The sequence below is a fragment of the Rasamsonia emersonii genome (assembly GCF_000968595.1).
Source record: "Rasamsonia emersonii CBS 393.64 chromosome Unknown ctg1118621760018, whole genome shotgun sequence".
In the NCBI taxonomy this organism is placed as follows: Eukaryota; Fungi; Ascomycota; class Eurotiomycetes; order Eurotiales; family Trichocomaceae; genus Rasamsonia; species Rasamsonia emersonii.
This window is the reverse complement of record NW_013563269.1, coordinates 59,369-82,302: the sequence shown is the minus strand read 5'-3', so window position 1 is coordinate 82,302 and position 22,934 is coordinate 59,369. Positions and strand designations below refer to the sequence as shown.

General features: G+C 52.9%; 9 protein-coding genes across 9 annotated transcripts; 5 read left to right on the top strand and 4 right to left on the bottom strand.

The window, feature by feature from the left end:
* T310_2266 (kinesin light chain 1) lies at positions 1-2,220 on the bottom strand (the record flags this gene model as incomplete). The annotated part of the gene is made up of 2 exons (XM_013474884.1): positions 1-1,747; positions 1,805-2,220. Coding segments are annotated over 2 exons (2,163 nt in total), but the record flags the coding sequence as incomplete, so codon positions are not given.
* Positions 2,221-3,518: 1,298 nt separating this feature from the next.
* On the bottom strand, positions 3,519-3,952 carry T310_2265 (uncharacterized protein; the record flags this gene model as incomplete). Its single annotated transcript, XM_013474883.1, has 3 exons — positions 3,519-3,702; positions 3,745-3,854; positions 3,887-3,952. The coding sequence occupies 3 exons, from the start codon at positions 3,950-3,952 to the stop codon at positions 3,519-3,521; spliced, it is 360 nt and encodes a 119-aa protein (XP_013330337.1).
* Positions 3,953-4,257: 305 nt separating this feature from the next.
* On the top strand, positions 4,258-6,394 carry T310_2264 (MFS sugar transporter; the record flags this gene model as incomplete). The annotated part of the gene is made up of 4 exons (XM_013474882.1): positions 4,258-4,528; positions 4,605-5,078; positions 5,149-5,579; positions 5,645-6,394. 4 exons carry the CDS (start codon positions 4,258-4,260, stop codon positions 6,392-6,394), a joined length of 1,926 nt encoding a protein of 641 aa, XP_013330336.1.
* Positions 6,395-7,585: 1,191 nt separating this feature from the next.
* On the bottom strand, positions 7,586-8,761 carry T310_2263 (Phosphoglycerate mutase family protein; the record flags this gene model as incomplete). The annotated part of the gene is made up of 3 exons (XM_013474881.1): positions 7,586-8,462; positions 8,601-8,629; positions 8,759-8,761. The coding sequence occupies 3 exons, from the start codon at positions 8,759-8,761 to the stop codon at positions 7,586-7,588; spliced, it is 909 nt and encodes a 302-aa protein (XP_013330335.1).
* Positions 8,762-9,259: 498 nt separating this feature from the next.
* T310_2262 (Ribonucleoprotein) lies at positions 9,260-10,386 on the top strand (the record flags this gene model as incomplete). The annotated part of the gene is made up of 3 exons (XM_013474880.1): positions 9,260-9,509; positions 9,626-10,031; positions 10,107-10,386. 3 exons carry the CDS (start codon positions 9,260-9,262, stop codon positions 10,384-10,386), a joined length of 936 nt encoding a protein of 311 aa, XP_013330334.1.
* Positions 10,387-11,991: 1,605 nt separating this feature from the next.
* Positions 11,992-14,371, top strand: T310_2261 (6-phosphofructo-2-kinase; the record flags this gene model as incomplete). Its single annotated transcript, XM_013474879.1, has 5 exons — positions 11,992-12,077; positions 12,400-12,499; positions 12,923-12,995; positions 13,069-13,676; positions 13,730-14,371. 5 exons carry the CDS (start codon positions 11,992-11,994, stop codon positions 14,369-14,371), a joined length of 1,509 nt encoding a protein of 502 aa, XP_013330333.1.
* A 961-nt stretch (positions 14,372-15,332) lies between these two features.
* T310_2260 (Vacuolar morphogenesis protein AvaB) lies at positions 15,333-18,785 on the top strand (the record flags this gene model as incomplete). The annotated part of the gene is made up of 4 exons (XM_013474878.1): positions 15,333-16,992; positions 17,060-17,947; positions 18,007-18,115; positions 18,185-18,785. The coding sequence occupies 4 exons, from the start codon at positions 15,333-15,335 to the stop codon at positions 18,783-18,785; spliced, it is 3,258 nt and encodes a 1,085-aa protein (XP_013330332.1).
* Positions 18,786-19,186: 401 nt separating this feature from the next.
* On the bottom strand, positions 19,187-19,519 carry T310_2259 (uncharacterized protein; the record flags this gene model as incomplete). Its single annotated transcript, XM_013474877.1, has 1 exon — positions 19,187-19,519. The coding sequence occupies one exon, from the start codon at positions 19,517-19,519 to the stop codon at positions 19,187-19,189; it is 333 nt and encodes a 110-aa protein (XP_013330331.1).
* A 516-nt stretch (positions 19,520-20,035) lies between these two features.
* Positions 20,036-22,669, top strand: T310_2258 (uncharacterized protein; the record flags this gene model as incomplete). The annotated part of the gene is made up of 1 exon (XM_013474876.1): positions 20,036-22,669. One exon carries the CDS (start codon positions 20,036-20,038, stop codon positions 22,667-22,669), a length of 2,634 nt encoding a protein of 877 aa, XP_013330330.1.
* Positions 22,670-22,934: the final 265 nt, after the last annotated feature.

The following is a 22,934-nucleotide window of genomic DNA, read 5'->3' as shown; positions in this document are numbered from 1 at the left end:
GATTGGCCATGATGGACAGTGTCTCCTGGTGCTCCTCTCCCCACGCACCCTCTTACTTATCTCTAACACTTCCTTATTCAGCTCCTCTGCCTCTGTCCATCGTCCTTGGTTGCAATATGTCAGTGCAAGATTGGCCATGCTGACCAGTGTCGACAGGTCTTCCTCTCCCAGCACCCTTTTCCTTGTCTCTGTCACATGGACAAATGACATTTCGGCGTCATTATACCTTCCGTCACTAAGCAAACACAGTCCAAGCTTCTCAAGCAATGATAGTTTCTCTGGAACCTCGTCGCCAAGATCTGAGCGGACGACATAGAGTGCGTGCGGTAAGTAGGCTCTCCACAAGTCCCTGTTTGTGTGATCATTGCTTGGGAAGACCTCGTCTAGCCGTACAATGGCCTTCGCCACCCACTTGGATAACGAATTTTCCATTTGCAGCCAATTTCGAGTGGCGAGATGGACTAGCCGATGGAGGTCCAGCGACGAATCTGCAGGCCGCTTCGTAATAAATGAGTAAGCACTCAGGGTCCCAATTGCCTCAATCATCCTTTTCTTCGACTTTGCCGGCGGCAGAAGGGACTGCGGAACAGCCCTTGGATCAATACAGGCCATAAATGACAGGTACTCTGCTGCGAGAGGATCACGACGCCTGATTTGCTCAAATGAAATCAGCCATGTCGAGGCAATAGGATTCTTGATGTTGCGATATCTTCCATCGTCTTCGAAGTCCTCACTTAGGATTTCGATAATGCGATGCTCTTTATCCTTCAGAAGTGATAGATATTCCGAGAGGGATATCCCATTTTCGTTTATATAGGCGGCTGCCTGCGCAATGGCAAGGGGAAGAAAGGTCAGTTGCTCGAGGAGGTCGAGCGTGGTCCGATGATCGTTCAAGAGTCGCTGATCAATTAGGGATTTGCTTAGCATCTGGGTTGCTATCTGCTCATCCATCTCGCCGACACCGACCAGGTTTTGCGCAGCAAATTTGACTGCGGCTTTTCGGTCTCGCGTCGTGAAAATGATGGACCCCTGGCTGCTTGTCGGCACATAGTTGATTAAAGCTGGCTCGTTGGTGCCATCCGTGTTCTTGAACCACAGGTCGAGATCGTCCGCATTGTCGTATATCAGCAACCAGCGGCCGGCGCTGTCCTGACTGAGGTATTCTTGCACGATCTTCTTGATGTTGTCATTCTGCTTCTCGGCTTGTGGTAAACACAGCTTCCGGCCAATGTCGAGATATGCCTGTTGAAAGCTTTCGACAGTGGTCGAAGGCACCCAGAAGACAGAGCAGTCTGGCCTTTGTGCTCTGGTTCGGTAAGCTAATTCAAGCGCAATCTGAGTTTTGCCCACTCCACCCAGACCAAAGATGGCGATTTTCGTGCAGGAACCTTCGACGAACAACCTTCTTTCAAGTTCGTCAAGTTGCTGTTCGCGGCCCACAAACTTTGGATTTCTCACAAAGGGAACAGACCAGCAAGCTTCTTGTCTGCGGGTCTGTCTGTCAGCAGACTCCGAACGAAGACCGGCCCGGATTTCATGAAGTATTTCACGGCGAGTGATCAGATGCTCCTCTTTGACTCTTGCCAATGTTTCCCTGTGCAAGTCTTTCATGCAAGTGAGCTGGGCATCATGCGCTGCTTCAAAGACATCTCGTTGGTCGACGATGGCGTCCACGACATGCTTCGTCGCTATATCGAGCTCCCGCAGGCGGTCCGAGTTTTCTGCTCTGAACAGAGCAAGTTGGTCCCTGCCTTGCATTTAGTGCGATTATATATGATAATAATGGCTCCAAGCCGTTCATTACCTCAACTCAACAACAACGTGCAGGTTCAGCTCTTCCCGGAGCCTCGCCAGCCTTTGTTCGAGCTCTTCGATCTTATTTTTGCTCCAGATACTTTGCAATGCCTTTTTAACACTCTTCCATCGTCCTGGCTGACCTTTGACCTTCAGCTTATCTAACGCTGCTAGCAGTTCGTCAGCGACATTACTGCACAATGCACACAGCTTCTGAAGCTCGCCAGCCCCACTAGAACTCGCAGCGTCTTTAAGCTTATTGTTCAGCAGGACCAGGTGTCTTGTCACGGTCTCGATGTCGGCATTCTCTGGCAATACACCTCTACTGGAGCTGTAGATATGGGCCGACGTGGATAGTATCGTCCCCGTGAAGTCAAGAAATTGGACAATATTCCCAACAAGCCCGACGATACTGAGCGGATCCATTCTGGCGGTCACAGGAGCAGAGACAGTCTCCCGGGACTGTAAAAAGGGGAAATGAAGGGCTCATGATGAGGAGTCGCAATGAAATACTCGAGACAAGTGCATGTACAGCACAAGGCTGAATGCCCCCTCACCCTGGACAGATGATCGGCTTGCATAGCCTCAGCGCGACCGCTGTTTGGATGCGGCTCATTGTCGCTGCGAACCCTAGGGGTTCTGCCATTGCTTGCCGCCTTTTGCCAGCTCATCTGTTACAATCTGCCATACCTTAGCAGGTAGATAGTCACAGTAGCTAAACATGCTCCCAGTGCCAATTGATATCGATTGTCGGTCAGGAAACTTCATCCGGGGAATCAGACGAAACAGGACTAGCGTGATCTGTTTGCACCGTTTGGCTGTGCTCCACGTGTACTCCGTAGCGTCGGGCTCGCACACGTGACCGATCTCCAGGATGCAAACTTTGCATCCTGGAGCAAAGTCTACTCCGTAGGCAGTTAGCCTAATCCGTGGTTCCTGGTTGACAAATACCCCCTAAACGATGCTATATGAAGTTTAATATCGTAGACGCTGACCTTCCACCCCAGACTTGCCACGCGAGATGCCTGGTAAGGGATAGAGTGAAGCATGGAACATGGTCTGTCCTTCTAGTCGCCCAGCACCAATAACATTCCGATGGGAGAAACAAAGCAACACTGCTTTAATTGATTGCATGCTGATTGGCCATCTTACAAAAAAGAAAAAAAAAACCTTGGACAAGTGCCAACGGCCCGGACAGTCTTCTACAATTTTTTTTCTCTTGCTTACTCCGGAGTAAGAAGATGACGCTGTAGAATACGGAGAAAGCCCCGTTGCATCCGGCTCGTCTTGCCTGCTGCGATGCGAGCAAGATCCTTCTTCTGCAAGAAACCGCCTTAGGCGTGTTTTGAAACAGACAGCCAAATGCGCCATCAGTGTTGGGGGCTTCGAGTGAAGTGCACTGGGCACATGGTTTTTTGCCCTTTGCCCTAGGTGAGTAATAGTGCTCCGTACGTGATTATCGCGACCCGTGTTCGTTGGTAGCATCTAAATTAGCGAGGTGATCTAGCGCAGCTGTTAGTGCGTTCTAGAAAGTGCGCTAGTCCCCAGCCTCCAGGTTCCAGCTCTCGTGTTTCGTTCTCGCGATGGCCTTCTTGCTTTAGGTAATTCTCCTTGCGAGTAGGCTCAGAGGGAAGTACTCCGTAAGCTGCAGGTCAGGCCAGTCGTGGGTCCTTCTGAGTCACCGCATCCCCGTAAGACTCGTCTGGGGATGGCGAGCCATGCCCTCAACCCGACTGAGCCTGCTCTGCCGCGCATGGCTGGCCTATTCCCAGGGATGGAGATGGCCTCGCGTGGCCGAACCAGTCGGTGCTTTTGACAGCGGCGGCGTTGGTCTGGGGAGGCGCGCGTCCTCCAATCGTCTTGCGTTCGCCCCCAGGCCGATCGGGCCCGAGCAACGGGGGAAGGATTCTACCCCGTGGGTCGCGCTCGAGCGCTGCGAATAATTATTACATTACATCCATATCGTTGTGGACTGGACTGGAGATCATGTTGTCATCGGGCGAGCCTCTGTCCCGCGCCCTCCCCCAGATTGCGCCCCGATGGGCTGGCTCGGCCGCCCTCTGCCCCGTGGGACCAGATCGCTCTAACTTACATATGGCTGGTCGCTTTCTTTCTTATATGCCTCTTCTTTGTCTCTCTCGCCCTTCCTTTTCGACATGGTGGCTCGGCGAGACAGTGCCTGTGCGACTGTTCGTTTTTATTACAGGTGGACTGGAGGATTCCTTCTCAGATATCCGTCACCCCTCAGGTTTTTCTCTTCCTGGTTACCGTAACAGGAAAGAAAGAAAACTCGACTCCACCGTGTGCCGCCAGAGACAGTCGCCCTTCTGGCGCCCGACTCGAGCGAACTGGAGCGGCCTTTTGATGTCTCAGCAGCGTCTCTCCATGCTGGGGGCTAGTTGATTCATGGCTTGCATCCACCATCTCCTCCTCGAGACCGCTTGATCCTGGCTAGTTTTGATCATGTTGGAAAAAAGAATGCAGCCGACGCCGGGAGGAGAGTCTCCCCCGCAGACGGAGAATATCGAATATGCTCCGCCTCGACGTTCGCATCTGACGGCAGCGGAGCGCGCTAGGCGCAATCTCAACGCCAAACTCGCCAATCCGCTCGCCGGATACACGCACGAAGAGCTGAGAAAGCAAGGCATCCGGTTCAGCATCACGCATCAGATGGGCGACGAGGAGGATATCCGGGCCTTCGAAATGGGCGCCGTCCTGGCCCAGGCCCCCACCGGTTCGAGGGCATTGAAGGCCTGACGCCCCAGGAACTCCAGGTGCTTCGCGATGAGTTCAACAATCGCTGGTCTCAGCCCAAGCTGATGTATATGGTGATTGTGATCTGCTCCATCTGCGCGGCGGTCCAAGGCATGGGTACGTTGTCTCTCTCTTGATCCTGTCGCCCCCAAACACAACTGACTTGCCTGGCGTGCTGACGCGGCCCTGCATCGATTGGATAGACGAAACGGTCGTCAATGGCGCACAGGTGCTCTACAAGTATCAATTCGGGATTGCAGGAAACGACCCGCGCTCCACGTGGCTGCTCGGGCTTCTCAACGCAGCTCCCTACCTCTGCTGCGCGGTAGCAGGCTGCTGGCTGACCATTCCCTTCAACCACTGGTTTGGTCGCCGAGGAACCATCTTCATCACCTGTCTGCTGTCGACCCTGGCCTGTCTGTGGCAGGGGTGTGTCAACACATGGTGGCACATGTTCATCGCCCGATTCGTCCTGGGGTTTGGAATCGGGCCCAAGTCGGCTACCGTGCCGGTTTACGCCGCGGAGAGCAGTGCGTCTTACTACCGCGCCAACATACATACATACATAGAGACGGTCATAGGCTAACAATGAGGGCTTAGGTCCGCCGGCGATCAGAGGTGCCCTCGTCATGCAGTGGCAGATGTGGACGGCCTTTGGCATCATGTTCGGATACGCGGCCGATCTGGCGTTTTTCAAAGTGCCGGACCAGTCCGGCATCGTCGGCCTCAACTGGCGTCTCATGATGGGATCGGCCATGTTCCCGGCCGTCATCGTCTGCGTACTCGTCTTCCTCTGTCCCGAATCGCCCCGTTGGTACATGAGCAAGGGCCGCTATGACAAGGCGTATCAGTCCATGTGCCGGCTGCGGTACACCAAGCTCCAAGCCGCCCGAGACATATACTACATGCACACGCTGCTGGAGGCAGAGACGACGATGAAGTTGGGCCAGAACAAGGTGGTGGAGCTGATCATGGTGCCCCGCAACCGCCGCGCGTTGATCGCGTCTGAAATCGTCATGTTCATGCAGCAGGTAGGTCACCCGGAGGCTCTTGAACATTCGAGACAATGATGAGCTGACAGAATGATCGTCCACAGTTCTGCGGAGTCAACGTGATCGCCTACTACTCGTCTGAGATCTTCCTGCAGGCCAACTTCTCGCCGATATCCGCGTTTTCCGCGTCGCTGGGATTCGGTCTCGTCAACTGGCTCTTCGCGATCCCGGCCATCTACACGATCGACACGTTCGGGCGGCGCAATCTCCTGCTCACCACGTTCCCACTGATGGCGCTGTCCATGTTCTTCACGGGCTTCAGCTTCTGGATTCCCGAGACGCATCACACGGCGCGCCTGGGCTGCATCGCGCTGGGCATCTTCCTATTCGGCATCTTCTACTCGCCGGGCGAGGGCCCCGTGCCATTCACCTACTCGGCCGAGGCGTATCCGCTGTACGTGCGGTCGTACGGCATGGCGCTCGCGACGGCGACAACCTGGTTCTTCAACTTCCTGCTAGCCATCACGTGGCCGTCGCTGCAGAACGCGTTTACCACCCAGGGCGGCTTCGCCTGGTACGGCGCCTGGAACATCGTCGGCTGGTGGCTGATCCTGATGCTCATGCCCGAGACGAAAGGCCGCACCCTCGAGGAGCTCGACCAGGTCTTCTCCGTGCCTACCCGCGTCCATGCCGCTTGGGGTCTGCGCCAGATCCCGTATTTCTTTAAGCGCTACGTGTTTCGTCTCAGCAAGGTCCAGCCGGAAGTCCTCTATGAGATGGAGGATGTTTCCCCTGACAGGGTTTCACCGCACCATCTTCATCATCCTGGTGCTGTGGGGTTCAATATTGTTTGATGTCTGCTGGACGAACAGAACACACACAGAAACACAGAAAAAGGGAATGAATCACGATCGTTGACCATGCCCATGACCATGACCATGACCATGACGCCATGACCAGTTACCTAATTACGGTTGTGATGCGATGGAACATGCCATGCCATGCGCAATAGGATCTAGGATCTATCTATCCGATCTGATCGATCGATCAACCTTTCATTTTCATGAATCAATCAATCCGTCCGTCATGAGATGAATGAGACTTGACTCGATCCAGCACATAAGAATAAGATGGATGGATGGATGGGAACGAGAACGACCAGCCGGTCGGTCAGTCATGTTTGTCACAGTCACAGCAGAACAAACACAAACACAGATCTCTGCCTGTTTAGAATAGAGATAGCGAGTTTTTTTTTCTTTTTAAACCGGTCCGGGTCCGAATTCGGGTCCGGGTGTTCTATCTCTATCCTTTTGCTCTTTTTTTTTTTGGTTGCTTCTTGCCTGCCGTTCTTGTTTTTTTCTGTACAGGCTTGTTCCTTTTTTTTTTCGCTTTTTCTTTTTCTGTCTTTGTCTTGCATGGGCGTTCGCTTATATTTCCTATCGGGCTTGGGGGTTAGGGCTTGGGATTGCATTGCATCTGGGCCATGGAGGATGGAGGATGGATGGATGGCGGACAGGACAGGTGCGTAGATGGACGTTCTTGTTTGTCAAGGTTCATATTCTTCATATATATCTTCATCATTCTGTATGTACATACATTTGAGACATAGATAAATATTGGCAATACCAGGGTCATGCTTGCTCGGATCGAAGTCTATTGTGGTATACACAAGTAGTAGCCAAGCGTCAGTACGGTAGTCGACGCCGCTAGAAGTCTTCATTAGAAAGGCTCTGCTCTGGTCTCCTTTGCTCCTGTTAGTCGTTGAACTGAACTAGTTTGTCGTCTAGACAGAACAAGAGGAACTAATCAAGATGGTCAACAGATAAACATGATGCAAGAGCCCATTCAGACAGCAGTTGGACTAATTTCACGTTCCGCATGGAGATAGATCTCTCGGAAGAGGTCTGGGTGAATTTGTTTGCTTCATCATAATGGGCATGGTGCTTAATAGAGAAGGGGATGGGGGGAAAGGTGGGAAAAAACAGAAGTGTATACTCACCATTAATTATGGTTGAGGAGAGCCAGTCCACCTGCATGTTTAATATTCAGTAAACTCCCGATTTTCCAAAAAAGCTGTCAATCTTTTGTTGTCGCTCATCATACGCCGCACTTCCGATTCCTCCGCGGGTNCAACGCAGATCAGCCAAGTGTGCCTTGCTATCCACTGCCAGGACGTCCATCGTCCAGCCTGACAGAAGAGCATCAGACGGCGAGGTCTCTGGGAGGGTCGACTGTACAGGCGGTGCAGTTTCCTGAACACCGGAAGTGAAATCCTGCTGTGAGGGAGTAGAAAACTTGGACAAAGTTAGTGACTCTGGCGGTAGACGCCGCTGTATATACAATTCCACGAATCCTGTGTTAGACCAGAATGGAATGAACGGCACCCCGGGCCGGAGGTTCCAAGCCACCCCAGGTCCAAAACGAATATCCTGGGGATTAAAAAGACTAGTGATGCAGAGCCAGAGGACACGAAGAATGACCCCATGGGCAACAACCGCCACTGTCTCGTCGTCGCTTGTATCGTTAAGCAGCACCGGCAGAAGATATTCGCTGAGAAAAGCATTCACCCGGGCTTCCATCGAAGCCTGTGACTCGGCGCTGACAGTTGAAAACCCCGTGTCCATGCCACCGTAGTTCTGCCCGGAGGCTGTACGAGACGACTTCATATTGGCACCTTCCAATGTCCCGAAATACTGTTCTCTGAGGTACGGTGTCAACAGCGGGGTCAGAGCAGGGCCTCCCAGTTGCTGCTGAATCTGCTGGCTTGGTTCCGCGCAGATACCTTCCGCGGTGAGCTGAGCTCTCTTCAGGTCCGACGAGAAGACTCGGGTGAACTTGATCCTGCAGGATGTAAAGTACTGAGCCAGGCGTTGAATCTGTAGGACGCCATGATTCGTGAGGGTGGAATCCGTGGTGCCCGCCCTGCAGACAAGTCAACAAACACCAGTTGACGCGAGGTTCAAAGCAGCAGCAGGGAGCCCGTACCACGCCAGCCCCACGTTATGGACGGTCTCACCGTGGCGGATGAGAAAGAGCCTCATTCTGAACGATGCCACTCACATCTCTGACTCGGCTAGGTTTGAGCTGAGCTAGACAGGATCAAGGTTGAGGGGGGAAGCAAGGGAAAAAAACAGAAACAAGAAAAAAAATTGCGGGGAGCTCCCGTTGAAGGAATCGCTAGCGGCAAAATAAAAAAAAGGAACGCTTAATGAACCAACCATGACGCAGGAATTTGCCCCAAATCAGCGTTGCAACAAATAACAATCGTTAAAAACGTTCTAGAATTTTATTTCTCAGTGGTTTTTTTCTCTGTTTGCTTTATTATTTGCCAGGCCTTCACCGCTCGACGTTCTTTCTTTGGAGTCGTGACTCTGAGCGGAGCCAGAATCTCACTGAAGCTTCGTGGAGTCGTGGGCTGCCAAAAATTCTGTCAAAGGAAAAACAAGTCAAAAAAAAAAGAAAAGACAAAAAAAAAACTTTGGTTCTTTCGTTTCTGCCCCAAAATTACTTCTCTCTGGAAAAATTATCCGGCAACACAGCGCAACTTCTGTTTCAAGTCGTCAGTCGGAAATAACACCCGTCCATTCATTCTGTGCGCGACCGCGTTTCTTGTGGATATTGCCATTCTTTTGCTCGATCGACAAGATGACTGACACAGTCGACAACTCTAATCAGAGGCAACAGCCCTGGAGTATGTACTTTTACGTCCTCAATTCAATATGATGCAGTTGTCTCTGTCACGTTTTGAAAAACTGTTGCTAAAGCGGGGCGATAGCACCGACAAAATCCCCCTTCCAGAATGGAGGCAAAACAGCAAGCCGCGCACTCAACTCGCCCAATTGGCGCATCAAGGCAGAGGACAGTCCAAATGGCCACAGTCCCAGGTTTTCAAATCAGCCGACCAGTTCGCCCCGCTCCCCGTTCAACAGATCATCTCCCCAGGCGATAGCGGAGGGCAGACGTCTCTATGTGGGCAACATGCCGTACATGGCCAAGAGAGAGGATGTGGAAGCCTTGTTTGCTGGAGGAGACTATAAAATGTGCGGCATTTGACTGAACTCGTATCGCTCCTGTTGACTGATCAGTGCCTCTCCCTAGCGAGCGGATTGACATCTCGATCGACCCCTTTACCGGCCGCAACCCCTCCTACTGTTTTGTAGACTTGGAAACAAAAGATCAGGCTGATCGGGCGATGAAAGAACTAGACGGACGGGATCTGCTTGGACGCCCAGTCAGAGTCAAGCCGGGAGTTGCCAAATCGACCCAGGACCGCTCATTCTCCAGGACGACTGACAGCCCATCCCCCCGTGCCAATGACAAGACAGGCTCGCCTTCATACACTTTTGACCGCTGGCAGCGAAATGACGCTTCTGCCCACTTTAAGGGGTACAGTGAACAGGGTCGCCGGTTATATGTCGGCGGTCTCCCCAAGCTATCCAGCCAGCTGACCATCGACAATGAAATCCGCAACTTTTTCAAGGGGTACAATGTGTACGTACCATATCCCTTGGTCATTTCGCTTCGCGCAAGACTGAATTGTTCTGACTGATATATCCTCTCATGTAGCGAGGCGATAAGCAAGCTCATCTCACCGCACCCGTCCAAACGGTTCGAACCCGGGAACCATTATTATCTTTTTGTTGATTTTGCGAGTGCCGATGAGGCATCTGCGGCCAAGGCCTCCTTAAATGGCCAAGAGGGCCCCTGGGGAGGTAAAATTAAAATTGGCCACGCTCGCGGGGAGTCGTGGAAGCCCGATGAGAGGAAAAACTGGGAGGCTGCTCGCGGGAAAGACTTGCCATCGACGAGCGCTGAGACGAGGGAAACGACAGCTGCTGCTGCATAGTTTGGAGGGAACATCTGCGATGTCATTACTCCGTATAGATTCTACCCTGGCTACAAAATCCCAGAGCTTCAAGTAACTACATACCTACCACTAAAAACCATCCCTTAACTGGATCTAGCCTTTTTTGGGCTTCTTCTTCTTCCTGGCATTTATCTTTCCTTTTCGGAAACAGCGGGTTTTCACCTTTGATTTATGTTGTTTCTACTCTCAATCATAGCTCACGATCCTCATGAATGACAGTAAAGTTGCTCTTTTGGCCCCGCTATGAGCGTGTCAACCAGAACTACAAGATTTTTTTTAAAAAAAAACGAAACTAATTTGAATTAATTTAGCGATTTCCATACGCTGCCTGAATGAGCAGTCTTCTAGGTGTAGTAGTAGAGAGTGAAGGTGGTAAGGTACCGTGGTAGCGCGAGCTTGGTAAATTTGCCGCAAAGTCAGCAACACCGCGGGGTGATGGAAGGCCGTGAGTTTGACCCGAACCTGGCTCTGCAACACACGAGTTCCGTTTTGACCTTTCTGCTCGTGAATAGCAAGAACCAAGATTCGTCTGCCTTCTTATTCACTTCGTTATCGCTCGACCCCCAACCACACCTGGCCTCACGCCCGCAGTGCCTGAGCTGTCGCCCCGCGGAAATGACGTTGAGATCCTTCACCGCATTGGAAGACGCGGCGAGCCGAGATTCGAGCTCCATCAGCCACATCGGAGGGCAAGTCGCATGTCGACAGTCCCGTATCTTTTTCGCATGATCTGAGTGGCACAGACCAACACCCTTCCACCAGATAGCAGAAGCAGAGTCCGGCGTCCTGAGTATTAACCACGAGATCTGTCCTGGAGTGACTCAATAGCAATACTAATCGCCGCGGAGCACCATAATCACGGCTGCCGGCATTTTATCTGATTCTCTCTCTTTCCTGGTCGTCTCCCCGCCTCCAGTTACACGGCATTCTATTGTGAGGTTCAATTGAACTTCTATCACCATGACCTCCGGCGACTCGGGTCGGAGAGAATCTGCAAACAAAATCTTCTTTGCTAGTGTAAGTGCCTGCTTTTCTTGAGTGGCGGTTCTGTCTCCGTATTCTATTCTATTCCATTCCATGCCTTGGAAGAGTTCCCCTCACACATCATGTCTTTTCATTTCCGTGCCGGCTGTATGCCCCGTTTCCGGTTCTCGCATTATTGCATGATATTTTGCCCTTGATATTCTCTCCTCTTCCGGATCTGGAACCATCCCTGCTCGTTGCTCGTGCGGTCCGCTCGCTCTATGCCCAAGACCGCCTTGGAGTCGCGACCTGAGACTGCTGCGGCCGTGAAGGATGCTCTGGTGGACACAGCTGGCAAGCCTCGTATGATCTCCATTGGCCCGCACCAACGGCGCGAGGAGGCTCTGGCCTTGTGGCGGGACACCCGAGCAGGCGGTGTCTCGGCCCCGGGAGAGCGACGGAGAGCGGCTGCTCCCCTCACCGGCGCCCCTGTTGAGCAGACGCGACGTCTCGGGACTCCCTGTTTGGACAAAAGGCTATGCGGGGATTCCCATGCGCCATCTTACAGAGGCGGTGTGCTTGACCCGATTGTCGCAATCTGTGCCTTTCGCTGGCATCATCATGGTGGTCCTGCTGGCGCCAAACGGCAGAGCCCTCTCGATTAAGCGCGCCCGCAATGCCAGATATCCCAAGTTGGCTGTGTTCGAGTACGTGATGCGGGCGTGAATGGCCCAGTCGTCACCTCCGCCATGGATTCGAACTCCCGCGGGTTCCAGGCCTCCTTTCCTCGGCCTCGGAAGGATTGTCTCAGCGCTGGTAGCCTGGTAGTCAATAATTGCGGGGCGAGAAAAGACGGTCATCTAATTGTCCGCTGGATTCCGATCAATTATCGGGCACGTCCGACTGGCCATTCTCGACTTTTTTTTTTCCCGGACAAAATGCTCCTGTGGATCATGTCACGATGGGTGGAGAATATCTGCGGGTTGAGAGTAAACACCAGAAATGTTATCTCAACTACATTTCATCAAGACCTCGAGGCGGACAAGAGAACCGTCGACTTTCCTGCTCGTATTCTTTGTCCTTCCCAGGCAGAGTGCTGCCGCATTCGCACCATCCCTCCGCAGAAGGGGTTCGATTGAGAGAAACAAAGGGCATCCGTGGCTGGCCCCTTTATCAACGGCCGGGCAATGCTATACATAGTTCACGCGACCTATAGCACCGTCACCAAGGGCCATGATGCGTTCTAGCATACAAGTAATGATCCTTGATTGCGATTTCCCTTTTATTTCTCGCTTTCCGCTGTCAATGTTGCATCTCCTATAAGCCCTCATTGTACCCATCCTTTGTATTTCTTGGCCGTTCTGCTACGCTCTCTCTTCCAAGGCTTCCCGTCTTCCGTTGCATTAGCTTTTAGTCTCTTTGGCTCTCTTAGCACTCTCTGTTACATGCTCCCCTTTTCCTTAATAAAATCGAATCATGCCCATCATATCTGCTACGCTTTCGAAACAGAGAATTTCTCTTTTTCGGGAAGACTAACAAATTGGGTGTACAGTCTGATGACACCAAGATCTGCGTTGTCATGGTCGGCCTCCCGGCCAGAGGCAAGAGTCTCATAGCAGGGAAAGGTATGTAATTGGAAGACTGCTCTCATCATATATCTTTTTTTTCTCCCCTTCATGACTCCTTGCAATTTCTCAGATCCTAACAAGCGAGGGACAGCTATGCGCTATCTGGCATGGGTCGGCATCTCCGCTCAGATCTTCAATGTAGGCTCGTATCGCCGAAAAATCTCGCCGCATCCAGTCGCTGAGTTTTTCGATCCGTCTAATCCTGAAGGGGAGAGGATGAGACGAGCAGCTGCTGAAGCGGCCATGAACGACATGCTCAAGTGGTTCCGGGAGGGACGTGGTGTGGTCGCCATCCTAGACGCGACCAACTCCACCAAGGCCAGAAGAGCCTGGATCCACAAGTGTTGTGCAGAAGAAGGCATCGAAACCCTATTCGTGGAATCGTGCTGCGACGACGAGGAGATCATCATGAACAATATTAAAGAGGTCAAGACGACATCACCAGATTACCAAGGACAGGACCCCGAGGTTGCCGCCCAAGATTTTCGTAACCGTATCCGCAATTACGAAAAGGTGTATGAAACCATTGACGAAGATGAGAAACATTACACCTACGTCAAGCTGATCAATGTTGGTTCGACGGTCATCATCAACAACATCAAAGATTACCTGTCGAGCCGACTAGTCTATTACATCCAGAATCTTCACATCAAACCTCGCTCCATTTGGCTGTCTCGGGTAAGTTGCTATTTCGCTCCACTTCATGACGTATGACTAACGATTTGGTATAGCACGGAGAATCCGAGTATAATCTCGAAGGCAAGATTGGCGGTGACTCGGACATCTCCTCTCGCGGTGAGGCCTATGCCAGGGCCCTTCCAGGGCTTCTAAGACAGTCCGGCGTTCCACCTGGTGCCAAATTGACAATTTGGACCTCAACCCTGAAGCGGACGATTCAGACGGCTCGCTATCTTGCAGCCGAGATGGGTTACGAGAAGCTCGAGTGGAAAGCGCTGGATGAGCTCGACTCTGGGGTCTGCGATGGCTTGACATACGAGCAAATTGCGGAAAGGTATCCCGAAGACTTTGCGGCCCGAGACGAAGACAAATACAACTACCGCTATCGCGGTGGTGAGTCGTACCGAGATGTCGTCATCCGCCTCGAGCCCATCATCATGGAGCTCGAGCGCAGCGAGAACGTGATCATCGTCACCCATCAGGCGGTTTTGCGGTGCATCTATGCGTATTTCCACAATATGTCCCAGGAACAGAGTCCGTGGATGGAAGTTCCCCTTCATACGCTGATCAAGTTGACTCCCCGCGCATACGGCACGGAGGAACAACGCTTCAAAGCCAACATCCCGGCAGTTTCTACTTGGCGTAGCAAAGGGAGCTCCGCGAAACATCAAGCACCTGCCGAATCAAAAGCTTGAATCATCGCCTGGAATCAATTCCAACAATGTCCTTCCTACGCTAACGAGTTGCCCCGTTTTTTTGCATGTCATCATCTTCTTTTGCTATGGCTGTGCTTGCTTTTTTTTTCATGGAGTTTTGATTCCCCATATTTGTTTGATCTTCTCCGTGGTGAAACCTTGGTTCGACGTCCCTTCAACTCAGCCCGTTAATGAGTGGGTATCTGCATTTAACGAAGCTGTTTTCTATTCGAGATTCTGCCATCTTATAACCCTTCTCTTCTCTTCATTTTTATTTTTTTTCCCACTTGCTTTCTCTTTCTCTTTCTCCACTCTTCTCCCTTACTTTTTTTTCACCGTATTACCCTTTCTATACCTCAAGTTCTCTTATGACTGGCTGTGGCTTTGGCATTCATTCTTCTGGTATTAGTCTCTAGAAAAGGCATGGCGCGGCGTTGGACTCCAGCAGAAGGATGTGTTTGCGATCATGATCATGTTGCATACCATTGAGCGCTGTATGGCTCTGCTACTCTTTCTTCTTCTTTTTCCCATCCTCATCCAAACAGTTGCGCTTGCTGTCTTTTTTTAACGATTTGTACAGAAGACAAGGCAGACATAAAGGCACCTAAGAGCTTGAATGAGAATCCGCATAGACCTAGTTTTCATGGATGAAATCTGGCGAGACTCCAAATGTTTTATAATTGATACCAATCAGTAGAACAATAGACAGCTTTGGAAAGATGTGTTGCAGTCAACTGAATTGAACTGTACTCTGATGACTAATATCTTACTAAGCATGCAGCATTACGAGGCACGTCACGCATCCGACCTCCGCTGCCACTGGCAGCTGCACTGTTCTGGCAAACAGCAGCATGGCTCGTCCAGCTGCGTATTTCCGATCTGCTAGGGCTTCGTAGACAATGAAGCCTATGGGTGCTGTTCACTGTGAAGAGGTGGGATCCCGGCGCTGGCGGCAATCATCATGTTGTCCGCCTTCAAACCTCGACCGCTCGTCGAGCTCAAACCGCGCGACAAGTCCAAGATCGAATCGATCCTTGCCTACGGTGATCGCTTGCTCGTCGGATTGAATAATGGAAGCTTGAGGGTATACCGGATTAACGAAAGCTCGGGTGGTGAAGAGGGCGAGCCAGGGAGAAATAATGGGCATACGGCGGAGAATGCAGCCAGCACCCCCGTCAATAATAATGGCGACCAGGAGGAAGACCGTGGTGGTGGCCGGTCAGTGGCAGCTACGCCGCCGCCGCCGACACCCTCGGTCAAGCCCACGGATCTTTTGCGCGAACAGGAGAAGTTCTCCCGATATAAAATCGAACAGCTGGCTATCATCAAGGAAGCGAAGCTTCTGATTTCCCTGTCTGGGGGATACGTCTCCATCCACGATCTTCAGACCTATGAGCTGCAGGAACAGCTTACGCGAACCAAAGGCGCGACTTCGTTTGCGGTGACCTCGAATATCGTCAACGATCCGGAAACCGGTGTTCCGTCTATTGTATCCCGCCTTGCAGTTGCCGTCAAGCGGAAGATACTCTTGTGGTCATGGCATGACATGGAACTCAGCTCGGACACGGTGGAAATTACGCTCGTCAGTGGAATCAAGACTCTGACATGGGTCTCCGGGACAAGGTTGATAGCGGGCCTGAGCTCTAATTATGTCATGGTTGACATTGAAACTATGGAGCTCAAGGATCTGGTTGGACCTGGCAGCATTGGCGGTGGTCCAGGCCAGGAGTCGAGTCGACTGGGAGGAGTCGGTGTCGCCAGCATGAGCTACATCGGTATGGGAGGAATGGTTCCCAAGCCGCTCGCCACCCGACTCAGCGAGGGGCAGGTTCTGTTGGCGAAGGATGTCAATACCCACTTCATCGATATCGATGGTCATTCACTAGGTAAAAAGCAGATACCATGGAGCAATGCCCCCGAGGCTGTCGGATACTCGTATCCATATCTATTGGCACTCCAGGAACCCTCGAAGGGGACTTTGGAAGTGCGGAACCCAGACACGCTGTCCCTGCTTCAATCAATCTCCTTGCCTTCGGCAAATCTCCTGCATATTCCGCAACCTAATATCAGCCTTGCTCATGCCGGCAAAGGCTTCTTGGTGGGCAGTGACCGGGTGATCTGGAGGATGGAGGCTCTTAGCTACGACTCCCAGATCGATGCCTTGGTTGAAAATGGTCACCTAGACGAGGCAATCAGTCTCATTACCATGCTGGAAGATGCACTATTGAAGGACAAGGCCGGTCGGTTACGAGAGGTCAGGCTTCAGAAAGCCCAGAAATTGTTCAACGCACGGAAGTATCGGGACGCTCTGGATCTGTTTGCCGAGGTCTCTGCTCCTCCTGAGATCGTCATCAGTCTCTATCCTAGGATTATCGCTGGAGACCTCTCTTCTTTCGTTGAGGAGACTGAGGAACAGGACACGAGTGGGGATGACACCCCGAAGAAATCAAACGGCCTTCAAACACACACAGAAACACCTAGCACTGAAGATGCATCGCCGCTCAAGGCCTCTTATGCTCCGTCTCTGACGTCCTTTCTACGGGCCAAAACGGATGACGCCAGTGAGACAGGGAGCATTCGTGGAAAGCCAGTGGACAATGGTCAAAATGAAAAACGACTTGGTGTGTACTCATCTTTTCTTTCGACGTAGTTTTTAAGTTTTTTTTTTTTTACTGTACTTCCGAGCAGAAGGGAAAGACCTGAAAAACGCAGTTCGCGAGCTTCAAGGCTACCTGGCCGATGTTCGAAGGAGATTCCAACGCTTTCTGAACCCGGATGGGTCACTCAAAGCAGGATCTCTACATGCCAATGGGGAAATTGATAAGTTCGAGGAGTCTGTGAGGATGTTGCTGGGCCTGTCCAAGGATGCCGAAAGCCCCGAGTTCGAGGAGAAGCTGCGAGAAACAGCGAAACTGGTCGATACAACCCTATTCCGAGCCCATATGTACGCAACGCCCTCCTTGGCCGGCTCTCTTTTCCGCATCGCCAACTTCTGCGACCCGGATGTGGTGATGGAAAAGCTCGAGGAGAGCGGGCGCCATAATGAACTTATCGATTTCTACTTTGGAAAGAAGATGCATCGCCGTGCCCTGGAGCTCCTTCGGAAATTTGGTCAGTCCTCGGAGGAAGAGGACAGTCCTCCCCAACTGCGCGGTCCCAAACGCACGGTGGCCTACCTGCAGCACCTGCCGCCAGACATGATCGATCTCATCCTCGAATTCGCGGAGTGGCCGCTCCGGGTCGATCCTGAGCTGGGGATGGAGGTATTTTTGACAGATACAGAGAACGCAGAGACCCTGCCTCGACAGCGCGTCGCCGACTTTTTGCAAGGGATCGATACAACTCTCGCTGTCCGGTATCTCGAACATGTCATCGACGAATTGAACGAGATGAGTCCGGATCTCCATCAGAGGCTGCTTCTGCTCTACCTGGAACGGCTGATGAAGCACAAAGATGGAGAGTGGAAGTTCGAGAGTGAAGACGCCTTCCTGGCGTGGAGAGGGAAGCTCTTGGAGTTTTTGAAATCTAGTTCTCAATATTCTCCCGCTAAGATGCTGGATCGTCTTCCCCGCGATGGTGAGTTGGATTTTTTCCCCCCCAGAGATCTGCTTTTGTTACGTGTCTGACAAAATCAGACCCGGACTTCTACGAAGCCAGAGCGATTGTGTTTAGTAAGATGGGCCAGCATAGGCAGGCTCTGGAGATTTACGTCTTCAAGCTCAAGGATCCCGAAAAGGCGGAAGAGTAAGTTGGACTTCTTTTTTTTTTCGCCAAGAGCGCGACGGTGCTTGGAATTTGCTAATGTGCTTCTAGATACTGTAATCATGTTCATCGAACGGAAGAGACAAGTACGGCAGAGGCAGCTCCCTTGCAATGCTTTGCGCCTACCGACGCCGAGGACGCCAAACCATCCATTTACTTGACCTTGCTGTCCCTCTATCTCTCGCCCCCGCATGGCTACGAGCCGCAATACGGCCCTGCACTCGATGTCCTGGCCAAACATGGCTCCCGCTTACCGGCGAATTCGACCCTCAACCTGATCCCCGAGACGCTTCCGGTGCGAGAACTCGAGTTTTATTTCCGCGGCCGGATGCGGGCCGCCAACTCGATTGTGAACGAGGCACGGATCGTTGCCAATCTGCAGAAAGTGCAGAACATTAAGACACAGGCCCAGCTGCTCCTTGGAGAAGGCCTGCCCGGCGATAACAAAGCGCGGAGTCGCCATGTCACCATCACCGAGGAGCGAGTGTGCAGGATCTGCCATAAGCGGCTTGGAGGGAGCGTTATCAGCGTGTTCCCAGAGTACGTCACGTCTGCCCCAAACATAAGTCCGACTGTGCGATCTGCTGACCGTTATTGCAGTAATAGCGTCGTTCACCTTGGTTGTGCGAATCGTATGAATGCCTCTACATAGAGACTTGATGGAAGATTTTTTTTTCGCTTTTCTCTTTTTCCTTTCCTAGGTTATTTCATTATGGAAAGATGGCCACGTCAATTTTTTTTCGGCCCGTTGTTTTGTGTCGGGCGTTGATGAGAGGCTGTGATCCTGCTTTAGACATCTGGTGCACTCGAGCAGGATGTGTTTTGTGCGAATTGATACCCCTGGTAGTGTGAAGTCCTTGTTTTATGACCCCGAACACGGCCCCTTCTCACTGTTTCTGCCCCTAGTATCACTGCGATACGCCCCGTAGGCTGTAACATGACGTTGAGCCCGGTTGTGCCTATGGAATGATGCTGCAGGGTACAACTGGGCCCGAGTCGAGCTGCGAAACATGCTCTCCGCTCTGCATGCGGAAGACATGTCTATTGACCGTTTTAGGCATCATCTTCCACATTCTCCTCCCCGTAGTTCTCCTCCTCTTTGGCCTCTCTCTCGCTGTCCTTCAGTCCCTGCCCCTGCGCTTCTGCTGCCTTCTTGTCCTCCTCCATGCGCTCTGTAAGAAACGCGTTGATCTCGCCCTGCATTTTTGTCACCAGGCCTCTCAGCTCGGAGAGATAGGCTTTCTTGGCCGCGACAGAGCCGTTGATGTCCAAGGGAGCGCTCACCGGATGGTGGAAGGTCTGCGAGGTCGGCGGATGCGGGGACGAGTAGGAGGCGTGGAGGGAGACGGCTGGCGTCTCTGACGATGGCTGTGGAGCAGGCGCCATGATTGATGACTCGTATTGTGTGCGAGGTAGCGTTGTTCGCTCCCAGGGTGTTCCGGGTAAAGATTGCAATTGTCTTCGTGGAGATGGAAGGAAAAAGAGGGTTGAAGAGGGGCTCCGATCCCGTTGCGGTAACCCGGCATAGACTACTAAGAGACTAAGAGCAAGGCCAGCGAACTGAGCCCGAGCCGCCGGACTGGCCGCTTAGTTCACTTAATTGAATTAACTAGTGCACGTAGGCAGTTAGTTAAGAGCAATGACGGGGACCCCAGCAGCGGTTTCAGGCTTGTTGGCTCAGCTGGAGCTTCTTCGCTGCATTGACGTATTCGCGAGTGAGACAGTACGGAGAGTGGTACTGGACCTGCCCCGGCTCGTCTCCATCCCTCGCCCGCCATCATTCCCCTCCACCCCGATTCCGATTCCTAGATGCGCGCGCGGCCGAGCATGCCGCTCTGAGTGATCGTCCTGCATGACTGCTCGTTGCCTGGGGACGGTTACACTCACTGCCACTGGCTCACGATGAATCCCACGCCCGTCCCCCGCCGGCCTGAGCTGCGGGCTTCTCCCCTGCCAGACAGCAACAGCAGCCATCCTCCCAAGTCCCAGGAAGACTCCCAGACCCGTCCTGCTTCCTCCGATAGCGATGTCTCCTCCGCATCGTCGAATGTGACGACTCTGTCCCGCCCCAAGGGCACCGTATACAGCAGCCCCAATCCCAAGCCAACGTCTTCCCCTCATCCACCAAGAACCTCCTCGATCACTGCCTCCACCACCACCAACGGCAACGCCTCGCTGCCCACTGTGGCTGCGCGATCGTCTGCTGCCTCCTCGAGGGCGCCGAACGACCCTCAGGGCAACCGATCCCCGCGTGCTGCTCCACAGGAGCCGCAGAAGCACCGTCGACAACACTCCCAAGGCTTCTTCGAGCCTACCCTTCCCACCGCAACTCTCTCGGACCACAACTCCAGCATGTCGAACCTTACAGCGTCGCAGATCGCTGCCCAGGCTGCCATGCAGCAGACGGCCCAGCACCTGCGACATCGGTCTCAGACCATCCCTAACTTCAACAACGACGAGGGGTCCAAGAACCGGAAAGGAAGCCAACAAGATTCTCCGCCTCCGGCACAATCGACAGCGGGTCCAGCAGGAGGAGGAGGAGGAGGAGGATTCTCAGAAAAGTCGTATCAGAACGGTTTGGTGGGAGGCCATGTGCAGGCCGCGACAACCGCGGCCAACGTGGCTTTTCCTCGAAGCCCCGGCCCCTCTGCTGCGGCGCAGCCCGAACAACAGCAGAGCACCGAACGCGACCACAAGCACAAGGGCGAGAAGTCCAAGAAGAAACTGTTTTCGAAACCCAAGCACATCGGCATTTCGCGAGACAAGGACGGCGCAGGCAAGGAGAAGGGGCAGCCGTCCCCCAGTAAGCTGGGCTTTGGGGGATCCGGCGGGTTGTCCCGCATTGTCAGTGCATCTTCGACGAGTTTGGTGGACACGACGTCCTCGAATAATTCGATGTATAATCTGTCCAACGCTTCGGCAACCACGGTGGTTCCGGCGGACAAGCACGGTGGTGAGAAGGAGAAAGAGAAGGAGAAGGAGAAGGAGAAGGAGAAGGACAAGGAGAAGGTCCACAAACACCATTTCTTATCTCGACAGAAGCTCAAGCTCAAGGATGACCACTACAATCTCCCCCTGTCCTCGGCGTCCAGTAACTCCAAGCCATTGGATCCCAACGCACCGCAGTCTCTCTACAATTTCACGCCGTCCTCACCCGGCCCGTCAGCTACCGCATTCGGGAAGTCAGTGGGTGGGCTGGATCTGCTGCACGGTGGACGGCGGGAGAAGAAGCGGGAAGAGAGAGCGCTTGCGTCGGGGCTGGATTCGAATAAAGAGGCCGATCAGGCTGAGTTGTCCAACAACGCCGGTGGCGGTGGTGGACAGAATGCATTCCATGGACCGTCTTCTCTGGGAAGCTCAGCTAGCATCTTAGGTGATGCCGCCGTGCGGGAGACTCTCCAAGGGTTTGGGCTCCAGAATATGACGACGGAAGACGTCTGGGACTTCCTCAAGGCGAAGCTGCTGGTCATATTCGACGGGGAGGACGTGCGCATTGCGATAGAGGACCTGAATAAGCTCGTGTTGATTCACCTCCAGCGCTGCATTCAGCAACGCATGCCGTCAGTCATCGTGGAGGATCTGCGGGACCTTCTCCACACCGGTTTCTCGTCGTTGAATCACTCCATCAGCAACGTGCCTGACGAGAAGTTGGTTCCGCACCTCGTGCAGATATGGATTCTCGTCTTCGGCACGATTTTACCGTTCATCCAGGCGGTCTTTCTGCCTCTGGACCTGGAGTTCAAGGGCCGCGGTTCCTTGATGAGTGTCCGCGAAGCTAAGGAGTTCTGGGGCGCATTGCCCAATGGAGACTCGTCCGAAGCCTCGATCGGTGATGAACTTGATGTACGGACCATCGTGCTGGTGGCCTTCCGGGATACGGTGATTCTACAGCGCTACGAAGGCCTCAAGGCGACGTTCTCTCGCCTAAGTCTGGACAATATCAACGCGGATGTTAGAGCGCTAGGTGCCGGGTCTAACAGCAGCAATAGTGGCGGCCGTCCGGGGACCGCGACGTCCCTGGATCCCGGTCTGAGCAGTTTCAATTCCCAGTCGTCTACTCTTTTGAACGCCGCGGGCAGCTACTCGTCCGACTCGGCGAGCGCGACGCGCAGTCGGGCGACCTCGAACACATCGTCGAATCCGGATCAACTGATCTTCCAATCCTTGGCCTCGCCGTCGCAGCATTCCCTGTACGCCGCTCGCTCCGCTCAGGCGGCGGATTCGTCCCACGTCATTACGGAAACGGTGGGACGCATGCTGCAATGCCTCAGCGTGCTAGCCAGCATCCAAAGCGGGGACGAAGCGCAGGAACGCATTGAAACGCTGAACAAGGCGCTGAAACACAACTGGCTTGGTCGCGGCCGGACAGGACGAGACCGAAGAGGGTTTGTCGGGACGAAAATCCGGCCGAGCACGAGCCTTCGCCGGCAGAGCACCGACGACGACGAGTCTGCGAGCGTGAAAACGAACGGCAGCAGTGTGGTGCCAGTGAACAATTCCCATTCGAGGAATTCGAGCACGAGTAGTATGCTGTGAAGAAAGACACTTTCTTGGTTGGTCTCTACTTACTTACTTACTTACTTGTACTGTACATTACAAACCACAAACCTTCTGATGAGAATTACTTAGGTATTTTTGTTTTTTGTCTGGTGGGAAGGAAGGCCGGTGCATTCTTACTAACTGGACTGGACTGGACATGCATGTGGCTGGTGACACGATTTTCAGTTCAGTCAAGCCAGAATGATATACATGAGTAACTAACTCGCTATACTTGCTGTGCTGTGCTATACTATACTATACT